The sequence below is a fragment of the Corvus moneduloides genome, chromosome 2 (genome assembly GCF_009650955.1).
Source record: "Corvus moneduloides isolate bCorMon1 chromosome 2, bCorMon1.pri, whole genome shotgun sequence".
Taxonomy (NCBI): domain Eukaryota; kingdom Metazoa; phylum Chordata; class Aves; order Passeriformes; family Corvidae; genus Corvus; species Corvus moneduloides.
Window position 1 is genome coordinate 122,498,577 of NC_045477.1, and position 17,023 is coordinate 122,515,599.

Consider the following 17,023-nt stretch of genomic DNA (forward strand, 5'->3'; position numbering starts at 1 on the left):
ATTCTTTCAGAGTACTTGCGAAGTACATGGACAGAGGTACAAAACAACTCAACTTGCAAACCATGCCTGATTCACTAAGCTAACACACACAAACAGCACACACTCCCTTACCTTCCTCTCAGGAGTCACTTTAAAGTAATTAAACAACACTTTTTTCCGAAAATTACCCAAATTTTGCTGGTCAGGACAGAGGTCCAGTGGGAACACTTTCTTTCCAAGTAGTATCACAGTCATGGAATGGTTTGGGTTGGGAGGGACCTCAAAGCCCATCCAGTGCCACCCCTGCCATGGCAGGGACACCTCCCACTGTCCCAGGCTGCTCCCAGCCCCAATGTCCAGCCTGGCCCTGGACACTGCCAGGGATCCAGGGGCAGCCCCAGCTGCTCTGGGCACCCTGGTGCCAGGGCCTGCCCATCCTCATAGGGAAGAATCTTTTCCTAATATCTGATCTAACCCTGCCCTCTGACAGTGAGAAGCCATTCCCTTTCAGAAGGGAAGAGAGGACAATTCTGGGAATTCCCACCCTGTCAGCCTCACCTCCATGCTGGGAAGATCAGGGAATAGATCCTCCTAGAAGCTCTGCTAAGGCACATCGAGTACAGTGACATGATTTGAGACAACCAGCATAGCTTCATGAAGGGAAAATCCTGTCTGACCTGTGGTGGATTGACTACATCAGTGGGTAAGGGAAGAGCTACAGATGGCATTTATCTGGACGTCTGTAAAGTATTTGACATGGTGCCTCCACAACATCCTTCTCTGCAAACTGGAGTGAAGAATTTGACAGGTGCACTGTTAGGTGCATTAGCAGTTATTTGGACAGTCACATCCAGAGGATAGAGGTCAAAACCTCAGAGTCCTGACCGACATCAGTGACCAGTGGTGCCCCTCTCCTGAGGGCCTGTATTGGGACCAGTGTTAACTGGTTAACAGCTTCATTAATGAACCAGTGTTACTTAATATCTTCATTAATGACAGAAGGATCAAGTGCACGCTCAGCAGGTTTGCAGGTAACAGTAAGCTGAGGGTGCAGGTGACACCTCTGAAGGACGGGGCCATCCAAAGGGACCTAGACAAGCTCCAGAAGTGCTCCATGGGAATTTCATGAGGTTTAAACAAGGCCAAGTGCTGCACTTGACTCAGGGCAACCCCTGGGATCAATCCAGGCTGGGGATGAGCAGGTGGAGCAGCCCTGGGAGAGCTGGACCTGCCCCAGCCCAGAGCCCCCCATGCCCTGGGCTGAGCCCCAGCAGGGGAATCAGGAAATGGATTGGGATGGTGCCCCTGTGCTCCACTCAGGTGAGAGCCCACCTGCAGAGCTGCCCCAGCCCTGGGACCAGCACAGGGAGGACGTGGAGCTGCTGGAGAGAGGCCAGAGGAGGCACCAGGATGAGCAGAGGGATGGAGCAGCTCTGCTGGGAGGAAAGGCTGCGAGAGCTGGGATTGTTCCGCCTGGAGAGAAGAAGCTTTGGGCTGAGCTCAGTGTGGCCTTGCAGGGCCTGAAGGAGCTGCAGAAAACATGGAGAGAGACTACTTCCAAGGGATGGAACAACAGGACAAAGGGGAACCATAGAATGGTTTGGTTTGAAAGGGGACCTTGTAGACAGATCATCTTGTTCCAACCCCCCTGACATGGGCAGGGACACCTTCCACTATCCCAGGTTGCTCCAAGCCCTGTCCAAGCCTGGCCTTGAATACTTCCAGGGATGGAACAGCTGGGCCCCAGGGCTGGAGGCAGCTCTGCAGGTGGGGTCTCACCTGAGCGGGGCAGACAGGTTGGATGTCCCTCCACCCACACTCAGTGGGGCAACACATTCTAACAGGAGGCTGGAGATGTGCTTTCAAACCCCCAAAGCTGGCACGGAAGGTAAGCAAGAACTTCTGTTTTCCTAACAAATTACCTAAGTGGGGATTTACACTACAAGACCTGACCAGCCACTCGCCCCTGCTGTGCTTTAACCCCTGAGTGAGCCCAGTGTTGCTGCTGTGTTAGAAATTCTCTGTGTATTCACTGACCAAGTTACTCGCTAGGGTCTAACAAATTTGGGAAAAGAGCATCTACGTCCCTGATCCCAAACCCACTTTAAGGCACTGCAGGCTGGAACAGTTGCTGGGATAGGACTGCAGCTGCCATGAGCCACTGCAAAGCTGCATGTTCCTATTAGAGCATTTGCTTCCAACAGGAAAGTGACAAATTCAGATGACTGTGGGGACAAGCAAATCACTGATGGGAAAGGGCAAGAGGGAGATTGAGGTTTCCATCACCACCTTTTAATTCTGTACCTCACTCGCCTCTGGATTTAACCTTTGTTAGGTTCTTGCCCTTCTGGAGACCTAGCGCCATGTTTTCAAGAGAAAGGCACTTCTTTAAATGCAACTTGCTGGGATTTCTGTGAAATATGAGCTGTACATTGGAGTCTAGTTGCATGTTCCTTTCAATGATTCTAATTATACAGGCCAGGGCAGCAACACCCTCCAATTAGAATCTGTAATCTCAAAGCTCACTATTTTCCAGTGAACACTGCAAAATCTTGCAGAAGCTTCTGGTAATTGCAATACTGTTAAATAAATGTGACTTGGGATTCCTAACAAGTACCTCAGGTACATTTTGATGAAACTTAGAAATAGTTTTTGCACCAACTTGGCTGTGAATGCACTGAGAGAGAACAGTGAAGCAGAGACAAATTTATGGACAAAATGTTCAGCACACAGCTGGAGAACTGAGTTACTCAGTGGGTGAGCAACTGGCCTACAGGTTGGGCACAAAGGGTGACAGTGACTAGAGTGACATTGGGCTGACACCAGTCACTACTGGGGTTCTGCTGGGCTCCATTCTCAGCCCAGTTCTCTTCCACATCTTCACTAACCACCTGGACACAGGACTCAAAGGGATAATTAGTGTACCGAGGACACTAAACTGGGAGGAGCAGTTCACTCCCTCGAGGGCAGAGAAGCCCGGCAGAGACTGGCAATCCCCAACTGTGTGGAGTTTAACAAGGGAAGTGCCGGATTCCGCACCTGGGATGGACAACCCTGGCTGTGTGGATGGAGAGCAGCTGTGGGAAGGGCCCTGGGGGTCCTGGTCCATGGCCAGCTGGAGCTGAGTCAGCAGTGCCCTGGCAGCCAGGAGGGACATTCCTGTCCTGGGGGACACCAGAGCCAGCATCGCTGGCCAAGGCAGCCTCACCTCAAGTACCAGGGGCAGTTCTGGGCACCAGAGTTTGGGAGAGAGCTAAAGCTCTTACAGAGTGTCCAGAGGGACAGGAAAATGGTGGAGGGTCTGGAGGGGCCCCACAGGGTCACTTGGTCAGCTCAGCCTGGAGGAGCCTGAGGGCAGAGCTCCCCAGGGCTGCAGCTCCTCCCGAGGGGCAGTGCAGGGACAGCTCCGATCTCTGCTCCCTGTGACCTGACAGGACCCAGGGAGCAGCTGGAGCTGGGCCAGGGCAGGGTTAGGTTGGATTTTAGGGAAAGGTTCTTCCCCCAGAGGCTGCTGGGCACTGCCCAGGCTCCCCAGGGAATGGGCACGGCCCCAAGGCTGCCAGAGCTCCAGGAGCATTTGGACAGCGCTGCCAGGGATGCCCAGGCTGGGATTGGTGGGGGTCTGTGCAGGGCCAGGGGTGGAACTGGATCGTCCTGTGCATCCCCTCTAACTCAGACTATTCTGTGATTCTATAAAATGAACTTTTCTACAAAGATAATTCATTAGATTCAGCTAATCAGATAATCTCTCTTGTCCAACTCCTTTTTGGAGATGGACAGTAGAAACATTTGCCACAGGGTAAGTTTGTTAACTTCCAAGTTAACAGGTCTCACTTATTACCATGTGACCTTGTCTCAGTCCTCCACAAAAGAACAAAATAGAAAACAAACAAAAATAAAAATCACACCACCAATCAAAACAAACAAAAAACCACCAACCAACCAACCACACACAACCCCCCCCCACGTCAGCCTAAGTGCTGCTCGTACAGCACAAGTTAAAATTTTGAAAACACTCAAGGTACACAAACCACTGAGTATAAAAACCCAAAGCAATCCCAAACTCCTGCAAACAGAATCTCTGAAATGAACAATTTTCTGTGCTGCCTCTGGAATTGTACTCACCCAGCACATTGCAGTCACCTGTGTTTCAACTCCCAGAAATGAGAAATGCAGTAACTACAGCCTTCATCACCACACCAACCCTCCAGAGTCAGGAATTTTACAGCAAGGACCAGTCCCACGAGAGAGGACACTCAGATATGACTCTTTTAGCTTAAAAAATCTAGTAATTTATTCAAGATCTGAGACTGACACATCAAAATTCCTTAACCTTTGCAAGGCTGCAATGTGAGTACCTACACTTTAAAAACAGGGACATTTTAAAACAGCAAATTATCTTCTGACTGAACAGCTCATCACAGATCTGTCTTGTAATAAATTTCTTTAGAAATAATCTTGAAAACCAACCCAAAACAGAAACTGCTCCTATCAGCATCAGCTTTGGTACTATGAACAGTTCACTAACCCCTGAATTTATATACGTATATATGTATATATATGGAAAATATTTATCTGTTTCAATATTGGAAAAAAAAAAACCACCAACTTTTCCCCATACCAACGCTTTCAGATAACAACCAGCTCAATTTTTAAATCATGTATTTCTCTATCCACCTCTGGATGTAAAATCACAGTGGAAAAAATATTTAATAAGTTCACAACAAACACACAACTCGTCACAGGAACAGTTCCAAGAATCACATTTTCATCTCTATAAAACTGATTCAATTTTAGGCACAGTCACAACCTTCTTACCACAAACAGATTTGGCAGAGAGAGCTCTGTTACCTGGGTTGCACTGCAGCTCTGTCCCGAGGGCTCCGGAGAGCACTTCCTCTATTTTCTGCACTATCTGATCACTCTGACAACTCCCAGCAGCTCCAGAGGCTTCCGAAGGCCCGGCTTGCTCGGCTTGCTCAGCTGGGATCGTGTCACCATTGGGCTGGCCTTCCACCTTTGCACTACCCAAAAAAAACAACAAACAAAAAACCAAGAGCAAATCAACTTAATACAAGTGATTCTGAACCGGTTTTGGGCATTTTTTTTGTCATTCACACCCATTTATTATATCCAGCCCCTCAGACCAGTATTCCAGCCCCATGAAGAAGCCGTGCTCTTAGGAAAACGTCTCCTTTTGGATTCATTTTCACTTATTCAACCCGGACACTCTGTGACTGCTGAGGCTGAGACGCAAGGGAAGAAAAAAAACACTTTCTAGAATGTGCCACATCCCCCGTGCTCGTACGACCTTGTTAGGGTTCCCTCCGCAAAATAAACACACGCAACTCGCTCTCTTCCAGCTTTTCCTTGTTCTTTCCAAGGTTTTCCTTTTTTTACCAGATAAACTAGGCGAATTTAGCCGTAAAACAGACAAACCATACAGGCGCCTGCCCCGCCGTGAGGACAGCACAGAAATCGGGGGAGAGCGGGTGGGCGCGTCCCCCCACCATCCTCTCTCGCACCCCGGACCGTAACTCCCTCAGGGCGCGCGCACGGCCGCGACCCCCGCGGCCCCGCCATGTTGCCGCCGACAAGACCCTCAGGCCGCGGCCCGTCTCTCTCCGCCCTGCGCCCTTCCCCGCCGCTCCCCACCGCCCCGTTACCCGCCGTGCTGCTGTTGCTGCTCCTCCTGGATCTCTCGGAATTTGCTGACCACAAAGGAGCGAAGGATCTGCTCGATATTCGTCGCCATGACACCCCCCCTTCCTTCCTGCCCCGACGCGAGGCCTCCAGCATCCCACAGTGCACCGCGGCCCCGGGCGCGCGCTGACGTCCCCGCTGTAAGCCCCCTCCCGATTGGCTGCGTTCGCTGTAAGCCCTCTCGCCATTGGCCGAGGCGGCGTGTGGCTGCGAACGGCCGCTCTAGCGCGGCGCACGGGCCATAGAGCACCGGCGGGTTCCGACGGGGGGGGGAGGAAGGTCTCGTGTCCCCTCAGCCGCCGCCGCCATGTTGTGGCGCTTCCACCGCCCCCCCGCGATCCGCGCCTGCCGCCGCGGCCACCGGCAAAGCCGCCCCGAGCGTGTCCCCGTGCCCCGCTGAAAGCATTAAACGAGACCCCGGTGCTCCGCGCCCACACCGCCGCCTCGCGCAGACCCCTTCCCCGCACAGACACACCGCCCCGCCGCCGCCGCCGCCGCTCGCGGCCCCTCTCGCGCCCCGTACGCCGCGTCCGAGCCCCGCGGCCCCGCGGAGGGCAGGAAAAGGCACCGCGGCGGCCGTGACCGCCCGTCCTGTCCCCCCGCGCTCTCGCCCACCCTTCCCCGGCGCCGCTGGAGTCCCCGCGGCGGCCGCGACTTACCCGGCCGAGGCCATGGCGGGCTGAGGCGCGGCGCCGGCGGGTGCGATAGGGAGCGATGCCATCGGTGCCCATGGAGCGGGGCCGAGCCCCGCGTGTGCTCCGGGCGGGCGGCGGCTCTCAGAGGGCCCTGCCCGCACACGGGCGGTGCTGCTGCTGCTGCTGCTGCATCACCACGGGGCCCTCAGCCCCGGCTCCATGCGAGAGGCGCCCGCCCGCGCTCCCTCCCTCCCCCACGGCCCGGCGGTGACACGCACATGTGCTCCGGGGGCTGGCGGCGGGGCCGCGAAAATTAAAGGAACAAAGGGGGAAAACCAAAGGGAGGTGGATAAATAAAGTGCGCCTTTTGCCTGCCTGGAAAACCGGAGCTTTTCTGGCGGTGATGGAACGCACCGAAATGAGTTTGTCCGGAGTACAGTCAACTTGGGGACCCCGTCAGTGCTGCCCCGAAATCAAATTTTAATTATATGGGTGTTCAAACAGTCTGTAAAACCGAATAATCCTATGGCTGGGAGACTCTTGCCACACACAGTTTCTGTAGTAGTAACTTAGGGGAGTTAGTTGACCTGAAATAAATTTAAAATACCTCCAAACCTGATCTGGTGAGTGGCATCCCTGCTCATGGTAATCACTAAATGTTCTTTAAGGTCCCTTCCAACCCAAGCTATCCTGGGATTCTACGAAAACCCAAGTATAACTGTTTAATTACTGTTGGGGTCTAAAAATTTTCAACGTCAATATTGTTTAATAATCACTTGTAAGACTCCTTAAAGGCAGCATCATTCTTCACTATGTCCTGCTGATTTGCCGCAATATTGACTTTGGAGAAAAAAATGGATCAGAGACTTGAATCAATTTCCTTACTTTTATATCACACTTGATTTATTACATTTAAAATAGAAAGTAGTTACAGTTAAAAAGTCCTTTTACCTATTCATGCCATGCTCACACTAATGTATGTTGGATTTACTGGCAGAACACTGTAATTTTTGGTATCAAAGTAAAGACTGAAAGTGTTTCACTTGAACAATTTCAGACGTATTTAGATTTCACTGATGCAAATGGCCTTGTCTCAACCAGGCATGTCAGTCTCTACGAAGAAAAACATGAAGAAAGGTGCCCCCAAAAAGCCAGAGAAGGACTTTAGTGTATGCTGCATGTTTCCCTCTGACTCCTTATAAACAAACATAATGTGATAATTACAAAAAGTCCCTCCTCATACACATGAGGATCCACAGCCCCACAGGAAAATAACTGTTCTTGCTCTCTCCATCTCTGCTTGCTCAATAAACTCCCTTTATTTAAACTCTTTTATTCAGTTTCAGTGTCAGGTAGTTTTCAGATTAATTAAATATTTTACTTTCATCTTGTCAAGACCAGTGATTATTGCTGATAATGTTCAATTAGTAGCATGATGGGACTTTAGTAACAGTAGTTCTGCTACAATCATCAATACTACTTAGAGCATTTGTTCATGAGACTGTTCTCTTTCAAAGCAAGGGTGTGGGATGTGCTTAAATATGCAAAAAATATTAAACATTATTTCCTAAGGTATTTTACAAAGAACAGTGATGTTTTTGCATTATAGCTCTTGAAGGGAGGAAAACTGTGGATCAAATCTGGTTTTAATAACAGTATTGTAGCACAATCATAATGCTAAATTAGACTAAACATTGCCCAATACTCTGGCTTCATAAAGCAGAAAGTTCAAATGTGGGACAAACTAAGGAATTGCTCCTATGTGGTATTTCAAGGGATATAGAGACAAAATCCACCTTTGCACAGCCCTCACAGATGTCAGGAAAATTAATCCACAAGCACCAGAGGTTTATGTCCAAAAAGGAGACAGAGGAGTCCTGTTACTTTATTCGAATAAAGGGAAAGGCCATGGGTCATTCCCCTGGGGTCTCTCAGATTGTTTTGGAGGATGCAGCCTCCTTTTTATCCTCATTTCCCTCTCTCTCTCCCCACTAGCTGAGGTACTTGAGAGGTACAGACTCCCCGAATCACGAAATACAGACCCCCTTCTAATGTATACCCCTCCCCCCTTTTCCTTTCCTATGGAATTCAGGGTTCCTCCCATCGCTTCTTTCATCCCTCAGTATCTGGCTTTACCTATCAGCAGACCCACGGTTTGTAAAGACAAATCTCTCTCCCTCCTTTCACAGACCACCACCCTCAGCCCCTGAGGCAACTGTCTGATGGATAAAATAGAAACAACCTGGACATCCAGGAGGTCTTTCGGCCTCCTATCCCCCTTTTCCCACCCGCCTCTTACTCCTGGACTTGAGGAATTTCTGCGCCAAAGGGAACTACGTCTCCCCCAGTCGCGACATCGCTCACAAACTCCCGGTCCCTCCTCCCGCGCCGGTGCCGCGGTGCTCGCTGGGTGCTGTAGTTCCGGGCCTGGCGGAGGATCCTTCCCGCTCCCGCGTCCCCCCGGAGCACAGTAAGTGACCCAGCTGCGCTGGAACCGCGCAGGGGCCGCGGCTCGCTCGGGGTCTGCGGCTGCCGGTGTCCCCCGCGCTGCCCGAGCCGGGCTGGGGGCGCGGGGGGCGGCCCGGGGCCATGCGCGCCCCAGCCCGCGCCGCAACATGGCGGGGCACCCCTCACGGCAGCTCCGCTCTTCAGGGCGAGTTCCCTCATGGCTTGGCCCTCACGGCATCCCTTTCATGGCAAATTCCCTCACGGCTCGACCCTCACGGCACCCCCTCATGGTGTCCCTGTCATGGCTTGGCCCTCATGGCAGTCCCCTCGTGGCATCCCGCTCATGGCAGTCGCCCTCATGGCTTGGCTCTCACAGCATAACCCCCACAGCGGTACCCGCAGGGCATGGCCCTCAAGGCGTCGCCTTCATGGCACATCCTCTCATGGCATGGCCCTCATGGCATCCCCGTCACGGCTTGGCCCTCACAGTATTGCCCTCATAGCAATCCCCTCACGGCTTGGCCCTCACGGACAAACTGGTGAAATATTTGCTTGAAGTAAATATTAAACTTCGAACCTCTCTGGTTTCGGACTTTGACTCACTTGGGTTCTTTCCCTGCTGTTTGCAAAGTTGGGGGCTTACCAACTTTTTTTAGAATTTTTTAATCTATCCAGTAGATACTGGAATTAATGAGCAGAGTGAGTAATTATTCCCCTATTTTGTGTATGTACCTGGAAGGGTAACACCGAAAGGGCATTTCAAGGATATTTCTCCCCCTCATGGTGGTACAAAACACTGAGCGCTTCCAGCATCCTACATTGCTTGAAGTGTCAAATTTAGTACTTTGGGGGTGGTTGTAAAAGTTTATGATCCTATTTATTTTTAGCAGCAAAACTTGAGGGAATGTTTTGCCTTGAAAAATGCCAAATCCAGCTGTTTGGAGGATCACACATGGAAACAAGGGGCCTGTCTTGTGGAGCCTCAGCTTGGGTCATGAAGGACACATAAAACAAGGACTTTTCTTCTTTTATTTTGTTTTCTACACCACACTGAATGGCAGGAGGTGGAATGAGATGATTTTTAAGCTTCCTTCCAACCCAAACTGTCCATGATTCTGTACGGCCAGGTGAGAGCCAGGAATTCATCCTAAATAAAACACGTGAGCAGAAAAAGCTTATTTAAACCAAAGATCTAACTAAAAATCATAATTGCCAGCAAATTCTGGAGGCCTCCGAGCTACTTCAGCAGCTCTTCATGTATTGAAGTCTGAAGAAATGAAAAGTTTTCTAAGGCTGTGTTTTTTTCCTTCAGGAAGAGCCTAATCCTGTCCCAACCTAACCTTGCAGTTCTCTTGTGGGATTCTGGCCATTTTGCAGGTTTGGTTGCTATGGCTGTTTTTTGTTGTGCCTCAGAGCTGCCTGCACACTTGACACCGTGAATTCCATCTGGAAACTGAGCCACACAGAAAAAAAAAATGCAGAGAGACATCCCCAGCCCCTGATTCCACGTCTCTCCCTGGGACCAGGAACAGGCTGGGGCAGGAGGTGGGAATGGGAGTGCAAACTTGCAGCCACCGAGTGTGTCCTGGTCACTCCATCAGTCGGGATGATCCGAGGGCACCGCTGGGTTTGCTCTCTTCACCGTCCCTGGCTGCCTTGTGCTGCTGCTTCCCTTGTGCTCCTGTCATGATCCTTCATCCCTCAGGGACCTAGCTCAGCTCGCTAAGCTGGGAGTATTTCCTTTATATATACATACAGATGTAGATATATTTACTTTGCTGCATTGGTTACCATTGTGGTGTCAGCTTTCCAGCACTGTTTTCCTGATCCAAGTGACCGCACACCCTTGGCAGACACGGGAGGGAGAGGGAAGGAGAGCCTGGAGGTGGAGAGGTTGGTGGGACCAATGGGGAGCAGCCCCAGGCAAGGGCAGCTCAGCCCCGTGTGCGCCCGCAGTCGCTGAACCTGCAGCTTGCGCATCCCGAGCCTGAACAGGGGCCAGCAGCTGGCGGAGATTCCCGGGAAGGCCGGCCCGGAGCTCCCCTCCTGAGTGCCAAGCTCTGGGAGCACTCGGAATGTGCAGTGAGCTCCTAAGGAGAGACTCAACCCGTGGATTAATTCAGAGAGCAGAAGAGCTGGGTTCAGCCCATGGGGGTCTGGGACTGCATAGCCTGGCTGTGAGCGAGTTTGGGAGCTGAGTAGAGGATGGCAGGGTGGGTCCTCGGAGGGAATTGAAGTTGAGAGGAGAAAGTTTTAAGTTTGAAGTGGGAGGAGGAAGTTCCAAGTTTTGGCTTCTTCTCCAGTCCCTTCTTTTGATTATTTTATCCCATAACAGGTCTATGAAAAAACCCCTAAAACTCATAAACAGCTCAGACTGCTGGGGTCAGAAACACACAGCCCTCAGTGGGGTAGGAACTGCACAGCCTTCCCAATTTGGGGTTTTTCCTGACTCCTGTGAGAATTCTTTTTTTTCTTCTCCTGCCTGACTGCAAGAGGAAGAATGAACCTTGTCCTTTAGTCCAGAGCCAAGTGCTGAGAGCTCCCCTCCAGGGGCTGGGGGTTGTGGATTTGAACCTTTACAGTGACACTGGGTCTGCACTGTTCAGGAAAGTGCTGCCACTGCTGGGCCATTTTCCAGACTCAGCTCTAAGAAGGATAGGAGTTCATTGCATCCCAGGATAGTTTGGGTTGGAGGAGCTTATCCAGTTCCACCCCTTGCTCTGTTGAGGGATACCCTCCACTAGACCAGGTTGCTCCAAGCTCCGTCCAACCTGGCCCTGAATTAAGAACACTCTGGGCAAGGACCATGTCTTTGATCTAAAGAAACTTGAATTCCTGCATCAGGTTTCCTGAATTCCAGTGTTGGGAAGCAAAGATATAGAGGAGCACAGAGGAAAGCAACAGCACTGGATCTTAATTTAAAAAAATACACAGTCTGAAGCAGCAAGCTTCAGTCAGAGCCTTTGCTGTTTGTGCTGGAGTGCAGAGATCTGATTTTAGTTGCACCTTTCCTGCTGTAGTTTGAGGTGAAGTGATAAGGCACTGCCTTATTGAAATACTCCACCCAGCTGAGATTAAATATTTAGGTATCTTGCATCACACTTGAGAATAAATTGCTTAAGGAGTTTATGTTTTCTTACAGAGTTCTGTTCATAAATGCAGCCAAGGAGCTGAGTGTAACCCCCAGGTCTGTGCACAGGGTAAGTTTGGGAAGGTCAGTGGCTCCTGTCCCTGGCCTGTTCCCGGGGAAGGGACAGCACCTGAGTGCCTCATGTCACTGCTCCCTGTATCTGGAACCTCTCCGTGCCCTGTGCGGGAGTCGGGATGGGGAAGGCTCTCAGGACTGTGGGCTTTGCCTCCCTCACTTGATTTTCTGTGCTCCACAGGCCCTGGTCGAGAGGAGGAGTTCCCTGGTTTGTTGGTGAGCCCCAGCTCCTTCCTGCAGTGAGGATAAAGGTCTCTGGGCTGATGCTCATCCCTGCTGACTTTGTCCTGGCATCCTCGGGGATAAGCTCTGGGAATCTCCTTGTCTTCACTCTATCCTTGCCTCCTCTCCTCCTGGATACATGGAGTGATTAACTCGTTTCTTCTTTCCTGTTCTCACTTCTTATAAGGACCTAACAACAGACCCTCTCCTGAAATGTCAGTTACCTTCATTTTAAAACATCTTTTAAACAAACATCTCCTTCTTTACCAAAGCAGACAATGGTTGCAGAAGGTAATGATATCCCGTGGTTTGGAATCTTTAAGGATTTCACATGTTGCTTCCAAAAATCTCAGGGGTTTGATAATCCTCACAGAGTAAATATCTACCTTGTGAATGACTTTAGGTCTTTTGAGAACAAAGTTTTGACTGCTGGATTAGTAACAAAAATAAGAAGGAATGTTGCCTCTTGGAATCTTCATTTTTAAAGTGAGGTCCTGCTGGGCAGCAGAGGGGCCTCCGTGCCATGTTTGAGTGTCAGTGCAAAACAGAAGCTGCCATGGCTACATCTGAGCCTCCTAAACTGGCATTGCCACCACAAATTCTTCTCAAGCCACATTCCTAAATAAAAGTTGCTGGATACCATAGTGGGATGCACAAATAACACTGACCTTCCAAACAAATGTGTGAAACTTAATTTTCACTCACATTTTGATATAAAATGATTAAATATTATTTGAAAATATCAGACATGGCTTGTTCTATTTACTGCTCCCATATAAAGCTTTGTCCTGTATGTGATGAATTCTTTCAGCTGAGAGTAGCACCAGAATATGTTACCTCAGGGAAGAAAAGGGGGTGATTCTTTGAGTGAGTTGCCATCGTGGTGAGTCACTTGAGGTGGCCACAGTGTCACTGGGTCTTCAGGCTGTGCTGATCAGCAGTGTGGGCTTAGTGGAGTGTGAATTTCTTAAGGGCCTTAAGCTGAAGGAGAGCAGGGCTGGATGGGAGATTGGGCAGGAATTGTTCCCTGGGAGGGTGGGCAGGCCCTGGCACAGGGTGCCCAGAGCAGCTGGGGCTGCCCCTGGATCCCTGGCAGTGCCCAAGGCCAGGCTGGACATTGGGGCTTGGAGCAGCCTGGGCCAGTGGGAGGTGTCCCTGCCCATGGCAGGGGTGGCACTGGATGGGCTTTAATGTCCTTTCCAACCCAAACCATTCCATGATAATTTGCATCATACCCCTTATTTTTCATACTGTTGATTACATAGACTAATTTTTATTTATTGCAAAACTGCAGGTCCTGATTTTTAGATAAAAAGAGAATGTTCCCAAGCTGATTAATGAACATTTTTTAACTGGAAAAAAAAAACCTGGGATGGGACAGAATTTATTTTGCATGTTTAGAAACAATAGGATGAGCTGCTCCTGTTCTGCAAAGCTTTTGCCTCTCACTCCTAGAGCATTTGTAGGGAAGCTTCTGTTGCCTATTCCCAGCTGGAATGGCCAGAGTTCCCTGACCATTGGCTGCCTGCAGGGTCATCAGTGGGGCGGGAATGTTGGGGCAGGGACATTTTAACCAGGGGCTGCTAATCTCTGCTCTCTTTGTGCCTCTGAGCTCCTGAGTCCTGCTCTCCTCAGCCTGGTACACATAGCACACAGTGAGTATGGGCTCTCTTGGGTTTAAATCATTCTGGTTTAAAGATTTTAAATTATTAAATTAAAAAATTTTAACATCTTAGAAGTTAAAATTTTAAAATATTTTTTCAGAAAATTATGTTGTGTATAGTTCAACTTACTATTGATAAAACTTGCCTTAAAAATACTGTTTAGTGGCCACTGGCTCTGGGCACCACTGACAATGCTCACTTAACTTCAAGGAGACAGCTGCCTGCTGTGTGATAAATGCTCTTCTATATTACTATTATAGTACTGTCTTTATCTAATTCATCCCTTTGTCCTATCCCTCATTCTTTTATCTTTTCTTCTTTCTTGAGTTGTAATATAAAAGAGTTGATTATAATGGGGTTTCCCAAATATCTGTACCAAAACTGATCATTTTTAGCCTGAGATTTTTTTATTGCAAGTAATTGTGGAGTTTTAAAATTAAAACATGTCTGCAACTTTGCAATATCTGTATTTGGCCCAACACTGGATTAGAAACCTGTTGGTGTTCCCCGGCATGAAACTACCATTAAATGTTAGCTCTGGTGTCTTGAGTTGATAGTGAACAACTCAGTGTTAATTTTCTATATTTAATCCTCCTATCCGTGTTTATTTTGACTTTATTCTACCTAGATATTTTGCCTAGTCCAGATGTTTTTCCTCATCAGGGCATCTTTGCTCAAGTCAAGCTGTAGCAGCTGATGTGAAGGAAAGGCACATCCCTGCCCTATCTAAAAATCTGCTTTGGATCATTTTTGCTTTTCCCTTAGAAATCTTTTAGGTTTTGTGGGTTTTTTTCCCCTTTTCTAAGATACATTTTGTGTTGTCATCCTCTCTTGTCCTCCTGCAAAGGAGAGATCTCTGAGCTCACCTTGGGGCACTGGACAAGTGCAGGTCAGTGACCAGCTGCATGAAGAGGGTGGCCCTGTTTGTGTGTTGTGTGTGCTGGGATTACATCAGGGACACTCGTGGTTCCTTTTGTCCTAAACTCTTATCTGGGCTCTGTTCCTCCTCCGGGCAATGGGAGAATGGGAGGGGATGCCTACAGCCTCTGCCCTGGAGCCAGGCTGGGAGAGCTGGGGGTGTTCACCTGGAGGAGAGAAGGATCAGGGAGAGCTCAGAGCCCCTTGCAGGGCCTAAAGGGGCTCCAGGAGAGCTGGAGAGGGACTGGGGACAAGGCATGGAGGGCCAGGGGCCAGGAGCCAGGGAATGGCTTCCCAGTGCCAGAGGGCAGGGCTGGATGGGAGATTGGGCAGGAATTGTTCCCTGGGAGGGTGGGCAGGCCCTGGCACAGGGTGCCCAGAGCAGCTGGGGCTGCCCCTGGATCCCTGGATTGGGGCTTGGAGCACACTGGGACAGTGGAAGGTGGTTGGCAGGGGGTTGGAATGGGATGAGCTTTAAGATTCCTCCCAAACCAAACTGGCTATTATTTTAGGTCCAAATAAGGACATACATAATTAGTTTACAAACTATGTCCTTCCTTTTTTTCTTTACTATTTTCTGACTTCCAGTGGGTTTTGTCAGTGCAAGTGAGCTCTTCCATCAGGAAATGTGTGGAGAGTGCACACAGAAGTAAATCTCAGAGAGCAGAGGCTTCCAGAGCTGCTCAGAGAACACATTGTACTTTTGCCGGGAGCCCCGTGTGCGTAAGCTGTGTGTGCACACCCGGCTGATGACGTGCTCACCCATGGACCCGCTCCCACTGGCCAGCAGCATGTCCATGTGTTTTCCCAAACCTCACTGGAACGGGAGAGTGGAGTGGAAACCCCACACTACGTTGTCTGAGTGAGCTCCTTTATTAATGCCACCTGTTGCTGGCCTCGTGGTTGTTCTCTCCCAGGAAAGCCAGAGCTGGAAGTTATTTCCACGTCTCATTGCTGGAGCCTTTCACTTGCATGAGATGTTCAGAACTTTTCAGGCATTGCCTCTAAAAACTCTTGAGTGGCCCCATCCAGCTCCCAACACTGTTCCTGCAGTGGGTGCATCTCAGAAGGGCTTTGACCTTTGCAGACTTGGATTCTCCAAGGAATTGTTGCCCAGAGAGGCTGTGGACTCCCCATCCTGTGCAAGGCCGAATTGGATGGGGCTTGGAGCAACATGGGACAGTGGAAGGTGTCCCTGCCCATGGCAGGGGTGGCACTGGATGGGCTTCAAGATCCCTTCCAACCCAAACCCCTCTGGGAATCTGTGATTCTCTAGGCTGCAAATCCCAGCCTGGTCACTCATCATGGTTTTTCTTCTATCCCAGACTCCTGTATGAGTAGGAGCAGTTTCCAATGTGGCAAAATCAATCCCAGGATGGTTTTCCTGACTGGTTCCTGGTATGCTCTGGGGCAGTTCAGCCTTGGAGGTTTAGTGTGTATCACATCTGATGAAGTTCTCCAGCACTTTGTGGTGCCTGCAGTTTGCTTTCCCCACCTCCCCCAGCTAATTCCAGCTGTTTTCCTTGTGTCCTGATTTTCCTGCAGACCCATGGCTGAGCGGGTGCTGGTGATCGGCAGCGGAGGCAGAGAACACGCCCTGGCCTGGAAGCTGGCCCAGTCCCCACACGTGAAACACGTGTTTGTGGCCCCGGGAAATGCAGGGACAGCTGACAATGGAAAAATCTCCAATTCAGGTAAAAACAAAAAAATACCATTTTTAAATTTGATAACTCAACCGGGAAAGTCTTGAGCTGAAATCACAGCTGGTAGTGTGAAAGGATGATGATTATAGTGACATGATGATGGTGAGATGATGATGATGATGATGGATTACCATTTTTTAAGGTTTTGGGCATGTAAAATATATTTTAGATGCAGTTAAGAAGGAAAAAAAAAAAGTCTGAGCAAAGCCTTGTGTAAGTTGTGTCATTAATTTTATAAGATCTCAGCTATGATATCTCATTCTTTATGCTTGGGTTTGGAGGATTAAGCCAGAGCTGTTCCTCTGGGAATTCAGCTCAGGATAGTTGCTGTGGTTCCCACCTCAGTTTCCTCCTTTGTTCTCAGAATGGCGTTGAAACCCCATGATCGCCACAACCTGTGACAAGAGCACTCTGTCACTGTGAACATAAATTCATTCCTTTGTCTTAGTGACCTTAAGAAATCAAGGTTATTTTCCAATATTTCTCTCTGTGTACTGGCTGCCTGGTTTGAGCTCTTAGTTTAACATATTAAGCTCTGACTGGCTG

At 49.7% G+C, this 17,023-nt stretch overlaps 2 protein-coding genes across 5 annotated transcripts in view; one reads left to right on the forward strand and one right to left on the reverse strand.

Annotated features, from left to right (window-relative positions):
• The window catches only part of SON (SON DNA binding protein), a 36,222-nt gene extending 30,461 nt beyond the window's left edge, over positions 1-5,761 (reverse strand). Inside the window, exons 1-2 of one of the 2 annotated variants that reach the window (XR_004238583.1) lie at positions 5,646-5,761; positions 4,831-5,003 (exon numbers count right to left, since the gene is read on the reverse strand). Coding sequence is in view for 1 of the 2 variants with exons in the window: in XM_032101220.1 (XP_031957111.1) it covers positions 4,831-5,003; positions 5,646-5,734 (262 nt within the window). In the remaining variant the exon portion in view is untranslated. The remainder of the gene's footprint in view (positions 1-4,830; positions 5,004-5,645) is intronic. The other variant, XM_032101220.1, reaches the window with a different exon arrangement.
• A 2,954-nt stretch (positions 5,762-8,715) lies between these two features.
• Positions 8,716-17,023, forward strand: part of GART (phosphoribosylglycinamide formyltransferase, phosphoribosylglycinamide synthetase, phosphoribosylaminoimidazole synthetase) — a 35,515-nt gene continuing 27,207 nt past the window's right edge. Inside the window, exons 1-4 of one of the 3 annotated variants that reach the window (XM_032101232.1) lie at positions 8,716-8,787; positions 11,908-11,965; positions 12,152-12,221; positions 16,320-16,468. In XM_032101232.1, coding sequence (XP_031957123.1) covers positions 16,324-16,468 — 145 coding nt within the window. In that variant the 5' untranslated portion in view covers positions 8,716-8,787; positions 11,908-11,965; positions 12,152-12,221; positions 16,320-16,323. Of the gene's footprint in view, positions 8,788-11,907; positions 11,966-12,151; positions 12,222-13,739; positions 13,848-16,319; positions 16,469-17,023 lie in introns of those variants that run through there. The other 2 variants (XM_032101233.1, XM_032101231.1) reach the window with 2 other exon arrangements.